The following is a 13,938-nucleotide window of genomic DNA, read 5'->3' as shown; positions in this document are numbered from 1 at the left end:
AGTAAAATCCCATTTCTTTAGCACCCTACATACCATTGCTTTGATTCTTCTATTATTTGTCTTGGTGAAAATCAAGGAAGGACAATAATACTGATGTACACCAATGAGGTCAGAAACATTTCTTAATACAAAACAGTACTGTTTGGGGCATTATCATTTAAGCCCAGGTTGGCAATCCACCTAGGCAAGTGATAGGATCCTACAGGAGAAGAGCCACAGACTGCCTGGCTGAAGACCGCATATTTTTCAGGGAGCCACTTCATCGCTTAACCATTCTATTTACTAACTGGAAAAAAATGTACTCATGTTAAGTCATGCAACAATGAGGTAGCTATATCCAGATGACTGCACTGAGAATGTAAAATATATGGTAAGAAAATGACAAAACTTTTAAGTGTTGATGTAGTACTAGAGACTCACCTGAGTTCATGCAGGGTATTAGTCACAGAGAGCTAAATCGCATCTTGCAGTTACTGATCAGCAGTCTAACCACTTGAACCATCTTTCGTCCTTGCCTTAAAATTAATGTCTCTGATTAGAATGCATTCAACTATTGATATAGTGCCTGTGACTTCATGACTATGAAAAGTCTTACGCATTGACTTAGAAGTACCTCCTCTGATGTCCATGCGTAACAATAGATTACAGAAGTTACTTTATAAAATACAGTTTCTGGACACTTGGCTGTAGAACAAGAGAGACATTTCCTTCTTTCCTAGCTGCACTGTGGTGCAGATACATTGGAAAAGAGAAGAGAGGGATGGATAAATGGGGTGATGCCACCTATGCCAAACCTCAACACCTCCTTTTGAAGTGCCCAAACTCTTGGTCATGATAGTCAGGGCTGAGTAGGTTCCCCCTAATCCTTCAACTGGCATCTGCCTCTAAATGCTTCTGGCAATACTGCATGCACATTCTTTGAAGTTCATTCATGGGGTGCTTTATGTAGTTTGCTTTCTGTCACCACTCTTTTTACACTGCCATGATATGTTACAGGTTAAAACTGATTGAATGTTAAGAATAATAGGATGATAAAACTAAACCAAGTGTGGCCTCCTGAGGTTAAGCAACAAAACATATCAAGTGATTTCATAAACCTTGCAGGCAGCCTACCTGTGCTGCAGAGGTGAAGCAACTCAGTCTGTGTCGGGTTACAGGCTCTGATACCGCGTGGCTTAAACGCATTTCTAAGGTTTTGAAGTTCTCATCTTGGAACAGTATGTTTGATTTGTAGTGGCACAGAAGCAAAGTTAATAAAACTTAACAAACTGAAAGCAGTTCCATATAGAAGCAGTTCCACTGTCTCCTGGCTGGACCTCAGCTACCTGTAGCGATGTCAAGGTGAGCCTCCAAAGTGCTCTTCAGCACGTCCTGCAGCACGTGTATTACTTAGGCTTACCCCGGGTGATGAAGACTTGATCGTAGTCTTCCTATCAGGAAATTTTGCTTCCATTTAAACAAATCGGGTTCGTACTAAGCGAAAATACTCGACCAGAGTCTGCACAGTTTTATTACCAGGTTTCCCATCAGCGGCAATGAAGGCTCTTCCCTGTTTTTGGGACATGTATCCCTAAATATTCTCAGATAAATGTCTGGGAGACTGTCTGCTCTGCTGAAGTCAACAGCGGGACAAAGGCTCTGAGGGAGCCACCGCGGCCACCGCCACAGCCCTGCCGGGGCTCCCTGCCGGGGCTTTGCACGGACGATGCCCCCAGGAGCGGCCGCCACCACCGAGCGGCCCGGCAAACAGTGTGAATCATACAGCACTATCTTACCTATTTCACAAAAACACTACCTGGGCTCTTTTCCTTTTAACGAAACGACACAAACGTTACATAAATACTGCACAGTGAGATGAACCATCGACTTTGGGTGGTTTCATTTCCCTAAAGCAACACGCACAACCACAGGACAAGCCAGGCACCCCTCAGGTTAGTGGTCTCTCGACGCTACCCGTCGGGTCCATGCTCCCTCTCCTTCAGAAACTCCGCGCCCTTTCGCTCCCCGGAGGCTCAGCAGCCCCCGCCGCCAGCGCCCAGGAGCAGCAGGGCTCCCCCGGGCGCTCCCAGCGCAGCCGCCTCAGCCCGCCGGCCGCCTCCCCGCGCCCCGCCCCGCCATCGGCCTTCTCTGGGCGCAGCTCGTCCTGTCTGCGGGCAGCCCCGCTGGCTCCCCGCCATCGACCTTTTCTGGGCGCAACTCGCCGTGCCTGCGGGCAGCCTTGCTGTCTCCCCGCCATCGACCTTCTCTGGGCGCAGCTCGTCCTGTCTGCAGGCAGCCTTGCTGTCTCCCCGCCATCGACCTTCTCTGGGCGCAGCTCGTCCTGTCTGCGGGCAGCCCGGCTGCCCCCTCCGCGCCTGCGCGCCCTTCGCCTCCCGTCGCCCCCTGCGCGGTGCGTGGCAGCAGCGGCGCGGAGATGGCGCTGCACGTTCCCAAGGCCCCGGGCTTCGCCCAGATGCTCAAGGAAGGGGCGAAGGTGAGAGCGGCGCCGGGCAGGCGCTGTTTCCTCAGGAGGGTTGTGTTGGGGGGGCGGGGGGGGGAGCTCGGGGGTCTTGGCGTGGCGGCACGGGGAAGGTTCTGGAAGGCCGGCGGAGGAGGGCGGCGCCTGGTGCACGCGGCCTTCGAGAAAGCTCTGGCAGCCCCCCCCTCCTGCCCGGGGCGCTGCCCCCGCCGGCCCGGGGGCACCCGCCGCTTCGCGGGGCGGCGCTGCCCCGACTGTGCTGCCCCGGACCGGGCGCCCCACTGGGGGCTTCCCCTGAAAGCACTGCCATGGGAGGCGGTTGGTTTGGAGAGCTCTTATAGGTGACGGCAAAATCAGCCGGCCCCTATAGATTTAGCTGCTCAGAAGTGTCCCGTTTGTTATATACGTTCCTTGACAGTTTTTCTGTTGCTGTGCCCGTAAGAAAACTACTTTCATGAGTGTTGTATATTTTCCATATATTTGCTTTCTGTAAATCCATTTTGAATGTATTTTATGTTAAACGTAAATTTTGGTAGTAGTCAAGGACTATGCCTGATGAAGCAGAAGCTCTCTTGGAATAAGTGGGACAGAAAGCAGATGGTTGTGTTTTGGTGTTTTTTTTTTTTTACGGCAGGGGAATGCAAAAGGATTTTTTGGTTGCTGCTACTTGATAGAAAGGAAAGCTAGCTGCTGAGAAGGCCTTTTATTTTTCTTTTCAGAATATTCCTTGGAGTCAAAGAATGGTTTATGTCAATGGCAGAGAGAGAGCAGGGAAACAGAATGGCCTAGATACAGGTTCTCCCATAGAGAATTGAAGGCCAGAATGGCAGGAGATGTCTTTTACAAAACAAGGAGGCGGATGGTGTTCTGAGATACTTGTTTTGTATTTATAGAGTAAATATTACTAGAGATACTTTTCTCGCTTCTCATGGGTCAGAGAGTATGTTTTATCCTGCTCTTTCTTCTTTCTTAAGGCTCTTTCTGGGGATCCCACCTTTTCTTAAGGCTTCCAAACTGAAGCCAGGTGGATTGACTTCTCAAACACAAGTGTTTTATCATACATTCTGCTGAGTTTTCAAACCACACATTTGGAAGCAGAACAGAGTTAAATGGATTTGGTGCAATACAGAGTTGTGAATAAAGAAGCATGTACAAAAATGCATGTTTATGAAGCTGTGCCCCTCTCCAATCTGGTATTAGTTGTTTTCTGTGTCTCTTTGGCATGCCACTAACTTTTTTGGAAAGTTTAAGAGTTTCCTGTATGGAAAGTTTAGTCCCTGTTCAAATTTTCTGTTCAGAAGCTTGTTGGGCCTGTTGAGCAGCCTAGTTGGGGAGGAGGAGACAGTAGTTCTTTTCTCACTGTCTTTGGGTAAGATTTAGTTTCCATTCAAACTTTTAAGTGAAATACCAATTTTAAATTAATCAAAAACTTTCATGGACTCAGTAGATTATTGCTGCTTTGATGAGAAATGCCTAGTTCATTCCTTTCTTTTTTGTTAGAAAGCCTGATTCTGAGCAAAATGTTTTTCCTTTTTAGCATTACTCAGGACTAGAAGAAGCTGTCTACAGGAACATCCAGGCATGCAAAGAACTTGCTCAAACCACCCGTACGGCTTATGGACCAAATGGTAAATAAGTCCTAAGATTATTGTAGTGTTTTTGAGCAAAATGTTATGTTTGAAGGATAAGCCTACCTTGACAAAGAAGCAACTGTTTGTTTCTTGAGGAAACTTATTGGACTTGCCCTAGAACTCTTAAATATATCGTCATTGTGGCTATAGAGATCAGAGTTTGTTTCATTATCTCTTGAGTTATACGCTATGTACCTGCCTTTGCCAGGTTTATGTACCAGGTGCTGTGTCCTCTTTGCTGTTTCGCAGCTATATGGAAGACTTAAATTAAAAGAAAGATAATAACTTGGTAGGTACTCATAATGAACATAACCATACCATGTCCAGTCAGATATACCAAAACAAAAGGTGTGCTCCAGTATCAGTTAAGTAAATGATGTACTAATATTTCAGAAGAGAAGACTGCTTATCCAGAAATTATCAATTTCCTCTTAATGTAATATACTCCCAGGTGTTATTTTACAAAAATCTTTTAGGCCCTTAAATTATAAATAGGGCTCGGGTTTTAATGTGTAAGATACACTGGAAAGTTATGAAACAGTATCTGTGTACAAAATTACATTTGCCTAATGAAGGATTTTTAAAATCCCCTCCCATTAGGAATGAACAAAATGGTTATCAATCATCTGGAGAAGCTTTTTGTTACAAATGATGCTGCTACTATCTTGAGAGAGCTAGAGGTAAGTTTTATGGTTCTGAATGTTAATGAGGAAGTACATGTCACCCTGCCAGATTTACATATGTCATTTTGTAAATCACTTATGTTTTTCACTGGATATAAGTAACGTCAATGGGCTGTATCGACAGTGAGGAACAGAACTCTCTTGTAAAGCAGCATTGAGTAGTTGCAGAAGATGCTTAATGATTGCCTACTTTTTTCCCCAAAACCACTGTAGATTTAGAAGAGGGTATGTGTAGACAATACAGTGTCTAAAGAACTCTGAATGAAGTAGCTATTGCATTAATCTTCCAGTGTTGGTTGTTGGCATGTTCTCCTGTCTGCTTAAATATGTTAATTGGATTTAAGAAGCTGAGCATATTGCAGCACCCCCCTGTGAATACAGTATGTGTGGAAAGACTGACCTGTCCTAACCTGTTTCCCTTACTATCAAATTCATATTTATATCACAACACAAATAATGTTCTACTGAGTACTATACGCACTGATAAAAATAGTGCAGGTATCAACTATTTCCTTACTTAATGCATTGTGTTAGTGTTTGGTATAAGTAGAATAGCTGTGGAAGTCTCATTCTGTTTTTTAAAAAAGAAACTGCAGACTACTTAATGAGTCTTCCATGTCACAGGATAGAATTACATTTGCTCTAATTACATTCAAGGATACAGCAGTTTTATTGATAGTTTTCTTTGAAAGAAAGTAAGCAGAAAACCCGCTAGAATTAAACTGTAATTCAGATGTCTGTTTTTGAGTGTTACACATGAATGCAGCTTGAAGATCTAAACTTCAGGCTGCTCTCCTGTTGCATTGCTTTGTGAAGCCACTGCATCCTGTAAGAAATAGCACAGAACCGCTATCAAGGATGTTTAATTTATTTTCTAGGGGGAGTGTTCAGTTGTCTTGATTTTATTTTTTTATCTGTGTTTGCACTTTTGCTTATTAGGGAGGTTAGCAAATTAAGATAATCTGTGCTGCTTTCTTTTCCAATTTTGTGCATTCTTAGTGTCTTTAGATACAGTTTGAAATAAGAGAGCTTTTACTGGATGCACAGAAAAACGTGGAGCTGTAGTCTAGGTGGGGTGTTAGTAACTGAGATCTGTAACTTACTTCTTTTAAAGGTCCAGCATCCTGCTGCAAAAATGCTTGTGATGGCTTCCCACATGCAAGAGCAAGAAGTTGGGGATGGAACAAACTTTGTCCTTGTCTTTGCTGGAGTTCTTCTGGAGTTAGCAGAAGACCTTCTAAGGATGGGGTTATCGGTCTCAGAGGCAAGTTATATTGCTATTGCAATTCACATAGCTTGAATTACACGTTCCCATTGTTCTTGAGTCATAGTGTTTTAAATTGTCTGCTTCCTTCTGAACTGATTTTTTTAGATAAAGATGTATGAAGAACAACAGTTTATATTTTATAGCTTGTGATTGATTGCTTCCCTTATAAGCTTTTGCATTTGATAATGTTTTATGACCCTTTCAAAAGGAGATTCAAGCAGTATGAATGCATAGTGAAGTGGTGTAGTGAATATTTATTGTTTACCACACAGGTGATTGAAGGATATGAAAAGGCTTGCAAGAAAGCCCTAGAAATTCTTCCAGACTTGGTGTGCTGTTCTGCAAAGAACCTTCGAGATGTTGAAGAAGTGGCATCTTTATTGCACACTTCAGTGATGAGCAAACAGTATGGCAATGAACAGTTTTTGGCAAAGCTTATTGCTCAGGCCTGTGGTAAGTGGACAAGAACAGATGTGTGCACGCATCTTATGCTTGCTTATGATCATGACTCATGTCTTCATGTAAAGATGAAAGGTACAGTTAGTTTATCAGGTAGAATTGGACGGAATGCTTTAGCCTCTGAAATTAGTATAATCTTTTTCATGTTGAACTCTTCCTTGAAGTGGCTTGGGAAAGGTCTGTTTCCTACTAAAAGTTTTATTGAAATAGCTTTCTAGGTTTTTTTAAAGCAGAAGCCCATCTTTCTTCCTCTTTATCATTAAGATGATTTATTATGCTTCAGGTCAGCCGTTACACTAGTAACGTGTAACTCAGCCTCAGAACAATGGAAGCAAGACTAGTTGAGTTGTTGTTTTCTCTCTAGATCTCCAAGAAAGAAAATTGGTGTTTAATTTAAGTGTTTTCTCAAAGTATTCTGGGTCAGACTTCACTCTTGAACGTACATGTGTAAATGGATATTCTGACTCAATTAGCTGAGCAGCCTGAATAGATGTTGCTTTCTGATTTCCAGACTGTAAAAACAAAATTTCTGTTTCTCTTGATGCAGTTTATTAGCAGATCATAATTGCCTTAAATTTAGGCAGGCATCTCAAACCATTAAATTTTAGTACTTAGAAAAGCTCCAGGCATTATTTATGATGTCATTAAGCAACACAAATTCATTCTTTTTTTGTCTTTTTCTTTTTTTCTTGCCAGTTTCTATTCTTCCTGATTCTGGTCATTTCAATGTTGATAATATCAGAGTGTGCAAAATTGTGGTAAGTTGGAAGTAGCTAGTGTTGCTGTATTACCAAGGTAAACAGTTTAATGACAGTTAATTTTTAGATCTTTGAAAGTGCCTTTTCTGTTATTTCTGTTGTGTTGTAGCATGCATAATTAGTTTTGGAAATTCATCTTTACATTCCTTATTTAGTGTCCAGTAGCAGCTTTCAGAAACAAAAATCGTTAATATTTACAGTTTGCACTAAATCAGATACACAAACTTAATTATACACAGGGATGTTGATTGCATCTTTCTTGTAGAAGTAGTCGCAAGACTAGGCTAAGATGTAGGCTGGCAGAAATGTGGTGGTCTAATCTTGTGTTCTTTTTGTCAGGCTTTAGTATGTTACATAGGATTGGAGCAAGTTTATATCTAGTATGAGTTTCCTCCTGTGTTTTTTCCCTGCTAATAAATACATTACAAATTGAGCACAGGAAATTAATGTTACAGGCCTTAACCTGGACTACCAACTAATCTTAAAATGGGAAACTGTAAGGCACTGTTTGATGTTGCTAAATCAGCTGAAGTCTTACTTTTGCTGTGGTGAAAACAGAGGTTGCTACATTCGAATGCATGTAAGGACTGCCTTTCATAAACGGTAGTGCAGCTTTATGACAACAAAAGATCAATAATATGACTTTCCCCCATTCCATTTGTTTCAGGGTGCTGGTATCTCTGCTTCCTCAGTACTGCATGGCATGGTTTTTAAAAAAGAAACTGAAGGAGATGTTACTTCTGTCAAAGATGCAAAAATAGCTGTGTATTCCTGCCCTTTTGATGGTATGATAACTGAAACTAAGGTATGTTAAAGCTCAAAATAAGTTGCTTATCTATTTATGCTCATGTGCTTTTATTTTTAGTTTTAGCTATAAATATTCTTGACACTTGGTCATTGAGATATTTTTGTTAATACTGCATTCATTAGTTTAAAAAAGTTCATAGAAAATGTCTGCACCTAATTTTGCTTTACAGGATTTTGGGAGTTGGGGAGATGATGTTGCTTTTGTTGGGTTGTTTGAGCCAAACTATGTGCTAGAATGTCTGAACCTCAAGGTTGTCTAGAGATGGTAGAATTGCCCGTTCTTTGACTTGTTTCACTATGTTGCCTGGGAAGGGTGGCGGTACGATGAAATAGGATGACTTGAGGTTTGTGGATAGGTTGGGAGACAAAGTGGTTTGTCAAAATCTTTTAGGCATGCAGTTAACACTGAATTGATAACAGTGTATGTGTTTTACTAGGGCACTGTACTTATAAAGAATGCTGAAGAACTGATGAATTTCAGTAAGGGAGAAGAAAATCTAATGGATTTGCAAGTCAAAGCTATTGCTGATAGTGGTGCAAATGTAGTAGTAACAGGTGGCAAAGTGGCAGACATGGCTCTCCATTATGCCAACAAATACAATCTTATGTTAGTCAGGTAAGTACTAGAGCATAAAAACATTTTATCTATTGGGTTTATGAAATGTGCTTACCATTGAGTGCCTCTTGCCTCTCAAACAAATTAGAAACAAAATATTGTAGACTATTCGGTTTTCTAGTGGATCAAAACCTGCACTGCAATTTGGTTGTTTCACAGCTTATGTTTCTTGACAGCATTTCACCTCTGTGTGACAGCTCGGTGGGGAGGAACTTGTGTATATGGTACTGTTGTTCTGGTGTAAGTGTCTTTATGGCACAGCTGAAATCTATAATATCAAAATCTGTGGATCTAGTAAAGAGGGATGTGGCCCCAAGGGCATGGGGGATTGTACTATAATGGTTCCTCCTGGTCACAGTCCTTGTGATGCTTCAGCAATGATGAGATGTCTCTGTGCATCACTAATGTATTGAGGGATGGAGGAACTAATTCGTAATACTTTTCATTTCGGTAGGCTTTAAATCTTCTTGTTTGTAAATAAAGCATGTTTGTACGTCCTTGAAATACATTCTGCATGGCATAAAGTTAAATGACCAGCAGTGGCTCTCACATCTCACACAAATAAGTGGTCCTTTCTTGAAAGCTGTGACTGTATTGGTGGCGTCCAAAAAGTGAATTTTTGGAAATGGAGCACGATACTGTAAACTTTCACGTAACTAGATAAAGTTTGCTAAAGAGGTGTTGTAAGGATAATTCAGGTGTTACACACTAGAAGATGAAGTTTGATAAAGTATTTGAACTACTTTGTTTTTAAATTCTTAGGAAGTAGTCTTTGCATAGCATCCCTGAAAATAGGTAGTTATAACTTGAAAGAATAGATGAGTGGATTTTATAACTTTACACAGGAAATTGTAGATGTCAGTAGTTTAAAAAATGCTGCCAAGTTAAGAGAATACTTACTCATATGTGTTAACATTCGTTCTGGAAATTTGTTGTTAAAGGTTGAACTCCAAGTGGGATCTGAGAAGACTGTGCAAAACTGTTGGTGCAACAGCCCTACCCAGACTGGTATGGACTTTTCAAATGAGGAGCAGAAGGGAGAGCACTGATGAGCAGGTTCACCTCTTAACTCCTGTTTTTCTTTCTAGACTCCCCCTACTCTAGAAGAAATGGGTCACTGTGATAGTGTGTATTTGTCAGAGGTTGGGGATACACAGGTCGTCGTGTTTAAACATGGTATGTACGTTCTGTAGAACTCTTAATGCTGCTGTTCTAGAAGTACGATGTTCATGTGGGTTTTACACCTAACAACCTTAATTCAGTAATGTACGTGTCTGCCTGAACAGAAAAGGAGGATGGTGCCATTTCTACTATACTCATTCGTGGATCTACAGACAACCTGATGGATGACATAGAGAGAGCAGTGGATGACGGTGTAAATACTTTCAAAGTACTCACAAGGGTAAGTGGCTAGAAAGCTTGTTATCGAACCTGAGCTATGAATCAGTTCGAGGCAAGACTTGTGCTTGTTTGCTGCAAAGGCTGTAGCAGTTACTTACATTGTCAGTTTAAGAGCCTTCCTGAGGTGTAGAGGAGGCTGTGTAGTATTGAGGTGTGGAGGGCTGTGCTGAGAAGGTTGCTGCTGACGTTGCTGTGAACACAGTGTACAGAAAAGATGGTGCTCAGCGTGTACTCAGTTTTCCAGTAATAAGCGAGTTCTTGAAGATGGATTAATTCTGCTGCTTTGTAATGGCAGTCAGCTCTTTGTTTCCCTAAATGGTTTTTAATGTTCCTTGGAAACCAGGCACAGAGGAAAAGCAAGATAGCTTGCTTTGTCAGTGGGGATCAGGAGGAACTGACCAGTTGTAAACTGAATTTCTAGTTCATTGGTGACAAGACATGCTTCCTCTACATACTACAGAAAATGCTTTATAGGTGGAAGAACTCAGTTCTGCAGAGTTGTTTCTGTGAGGTTTTGTGGACTTCATTCTTTCCTTTTTTTTAAGTATAAAAGGAAATGCTTGTATATTTACTCAGCAGGTGGCATGCAAAAGATTAAACTTTTGTTTGATGCTTAATATCCTGTACATACCAAGACATGCACATTGATTTAGGGTACTGGAACAGCTATAGACTCCACATTTATGATTGTCTCCAGGAGCTGTCCTGACTTCCGATTTAGGATGATTACTTTTCTGTTTAAAAGACTGGGAGTTCTTAAGTGAATGCTGGTTTGCCAGAGAGTGTACAAAATGCTTAATTTAAAACAAAACTCCGACACCTTGTGGTATTTGTTGACATGTTAAACTTCAGTAGATTGGGAAATATCATGCAGGAAACCAGTAAGTTAATGGAAAAGATGAGATAAATCTAGGAATTTTTTTATTAGTGAAAAACTGAAATTACTTTCTCAGAAAAAAACAACCAACCAAACAAAAAAACACCAAAGAAACCTCAGACACAAAGCTCAATACTTTATTATTTTGTTTTTTACAAAAGAAGCTCTTTTTACTCATTCATTCCAACATGTTTGAAGAAATTCTGGTAAATTTCTCTTGTACTGCATGTTTATTCTGAAGCAGATCTTTAATAAGCTTGTGTGGGTTAAAGCTCTATTGCATTCTTGGTAGAGTATATAAATTCTAAAAAGTGAAAATAAATACAATGCTTTAAGCAAAACTTTGCATTTTGGGATGGTCTATTCACAGGATAAACGTCTTGTTCCTGGAGGTGGTGCAACAGAGATTGAATTGGCCAAGCAGATCACATCTTACGGAGAGGTACAGCAAATGGGCTTTTTTACTTTTTATTTTGTTTTATACACACATATGTGACTTACAAAATTATATGCATATTATTTTATGCCAAAAAATACATGTGTATTAATGCACATAAATCAATAGAAAATGGGGGGGGGGGGGATGCCTCTTTATCTTTGTTTTTTGAAATGCTGACATACGGCTTTCAACTTCACTTTAGACTTGTCCTGGGCTTGACCAATATGCCATCAAGAAGTTTGCTGAGGCATTTGAAGCCATTCCTCGAGCACTGGCAGAAAACTCTGGAGTAAAGGCTAATGAGGTCATCTCCAAACTTTATGCTGTGCATCAGGAAGGGAACAAAAATGTTGGATTTGATATTGAGGTAAACAGTCTATCACAGTACTTGGTGTTCTGCAGTACAGGGTTGTATTTAAAAGTACTTCTATCAATATGAAGTGTTTATAGATTAAATTATTGAAGCTCTGTGTTGCACAGTCTAAAAGGAGGACTTACTGTAATACTGAAGTGTGGTCTTTTTCATTAGCAAGGAGTTAAATGTAGTGTAGTGGCCTTGTGTAGGGAGTAAGGGAGACAGTGAACTAATGTGATGGAGAATAAGTCTTTAGTAATTACTGGTTTTGTCTTCCTGCTAATGGATGAGGAATTTCTGAAGAGGGAAGATGAGATCAGAAAAGTGATAACTTGCTCTAAACCTGTAACCCTGAAAACCCGGTAATTTGCTCGGTAGAAGCCTGACAAAGCTTTGAATGTTTTTCCCTGTCTGACAGGCTGAAGCTGCTGCTGTGAAGGATATGTTGGAAGCTGGTGTGTTAGACACGTACCTCGGGAAATCCTGGGGTATCAAGCTAGCTACAAATGCAGCAGTAACTGTCCTGAGGGTAGATCAGGTAAGCTTATAGTAACTTAGGCACTGAATTGAAAGCTTTAACTCAGCGTGAAGAACACTGATGCAGAATGCAAGGTGTAAAAATATGATACTTGAAAAACGTGGGTTTTTTCTTTCTGAAAGCCAGGAAGTTTGTTCGAGAGTTCAGAATTTGGAGTGCTGCTTTCATAGGAGCACTGTTAGTGGGTTTTGGGGTTGGTTGTTTTTTGTTTTTTGTTTTTTTAAGATTTGACAGTTGATACTCATATCCAGGAAGTTATCCTAACTTTCATAGGAACAAGGCTTAACCTAAGAAACCTTCTGTGATACATTGTTTTTACATGAAAATCCAATGTTAGGAAAAATAGAGGTCATAATCTTAATGATAAAATTATTTGTGTATTTCGTGGAACTTCAGCAAAAATGTACTTGCATGTGAAATTTCTGTAGATTATTATGGCAAAAACAGCAGGCGGTCCAAAAGCCCCTAAGCAACAAGGACATTGGGATAAGGATGACTGGAAAGATGAGCCTGAAAAATAGCTCTGTTTCTCTAGCAGAGAGGTATCTGTGTGTGAGTGCATGCATCACTGTACTGACGAGCACATGGCAGATTCTGTCTCGAGGACGTGTAACACTGCTGTCTTGTGTGTGCTGATCGCGACATTTTTATCGGTGCCTTTGCAAATGAATTTTACTTCTAAACCCAAATTTTTACTGAAAGGATGAAAAGTGCCATGTTACTTTTGCCTTACTTTTCACTACAGCAAGTGCAGAAAATGAGCCTTGAACATGGTAGGACTAGTGGAATTCACGCTTGTAAAGTGTGATGTTTGACTCAGTAATTCAGAACAATAGCAGTGATACTTACACGTCCTGTAGTGTGCCTCCTGTAAAGCAGTCCCTGTAAACCAGCCTATTTGAGCACTCACTTTCTGTAGACCTAACTGAAGCCTTAATTTGCATGCAAAAATGAGGTAAAAGCTCTTTTTTAGTGTATCAGGGCTCAGCTTCTGCCATTTCCAAGAAGAAAAACCTAATTTGCAAATATCTCAATTAGATGGATTATAGTATTCACTGGCTTTAGTTCAGAGTAGGGAAACTGCATGAATTTAGTGAATGTTGTTGGTCCAGCATCATTATGGCTATAGGTGGTGCAAGAGTCTGATTCTAACCTTAATCTTTTTCTGCTTCCCTGTTTATCTTCAAGATCATCATGGCAAAACCAGCTGGTGGCCCTAAACCTCCATCAGGAAAGAAGGACTGGGATGAAGACCAAAATGATTGAACAGTTTAACTCTGCTTCTTAATTTACATGATTATGTGCGGGTTTTAATATTCCAGTTGGAACCTGTTGTGATGTTCTGCTCTAAGTTATGAACGGTGTCTGATGGAGCACGGAACTTTAAAACCACTTCAATAAATGTACTTGCTGTTAAAATGCTGTTTGGGCTTGTGTGACAGGGTTGTTCCCCATTTGTGGATATGCAGGCATCTGACTGACTGCGGGTGAGGTGGGCTGACCTTGACTTGCTGGACAGGGGCAGAACTTGAGCTGGAAAAGCCTGGGGGTTGAGAAAAAGACAGGGAAGGTCACAGACAAAGCAGACTCAAAGTGCAGAAAATTTGATTTTTAACCAATGAAAAATAAGTGTTGGAGGGCAAGAAACA

The 13,938-nt window shown here is 40.8% G+C and overlaps 1 protein-coding gene across 1 annotated transcript; it reads left to right on the top strand.

The window, feature by feature from the left end:
- Positions 1 to 2,322: 2,322 nt before the first annotated feature.
- CCT8 (chaperonin containing TCP1 subunit 8) lies at positions 2,323 to 13,708 on the top strand. The gene is made up of 15 exons (XM_005240599.4): positions 2,323 to 2,473; positions 3,996 to 4,086; positions 4,690 to 4,769; positions 5,887 to 6,036; positions 6,312 to 6,492; positions 7,195 to 7,256; positions 7,924 to 8,061; positions 8,501 to 8,679; positions 9,621 to 9,687; positions 9,768 to 9,855; positions 9,966 to 10,081; positions 11,328 to 11,399; positions 11,599 to 11,763; positions 12,170 to 12,289; positions 13,478 to 13,708. The coding sequence occupies exons 1-15, from the start codon at positions 2,414 to 2,416 to the stop codon at positions 13,553 to 13,555; spliced, it is 1,647 nt and encodes a 548-aa protein (XP_005240656.1). The 5' UTR covers positions 2,323 to 2,413; the 3' UTR covers positions 13,556 to 13,708.
- The last annotated feature ends 230 nt before the right edge of the window (positions 13,709 to 13,938 follow it).

This window comes from Falco peregrinus, chromosome 4 (genome assembly GCF_023634155.1).
Source record: "Falco peregrinus isolate bFalPer1 chromosome 4, bFalPer1.pri, whole genome shotgun sequence".
NCBI lineage: Eukaryota > Metazoa > Chordata > Aves > Falconiformes > Falconidae > Falco > Falco peregrinus.
Note: the sequence above shows the minus strand (reverse complement) of the source record. Positions and strands in the feature narration are given on the sequence as shown.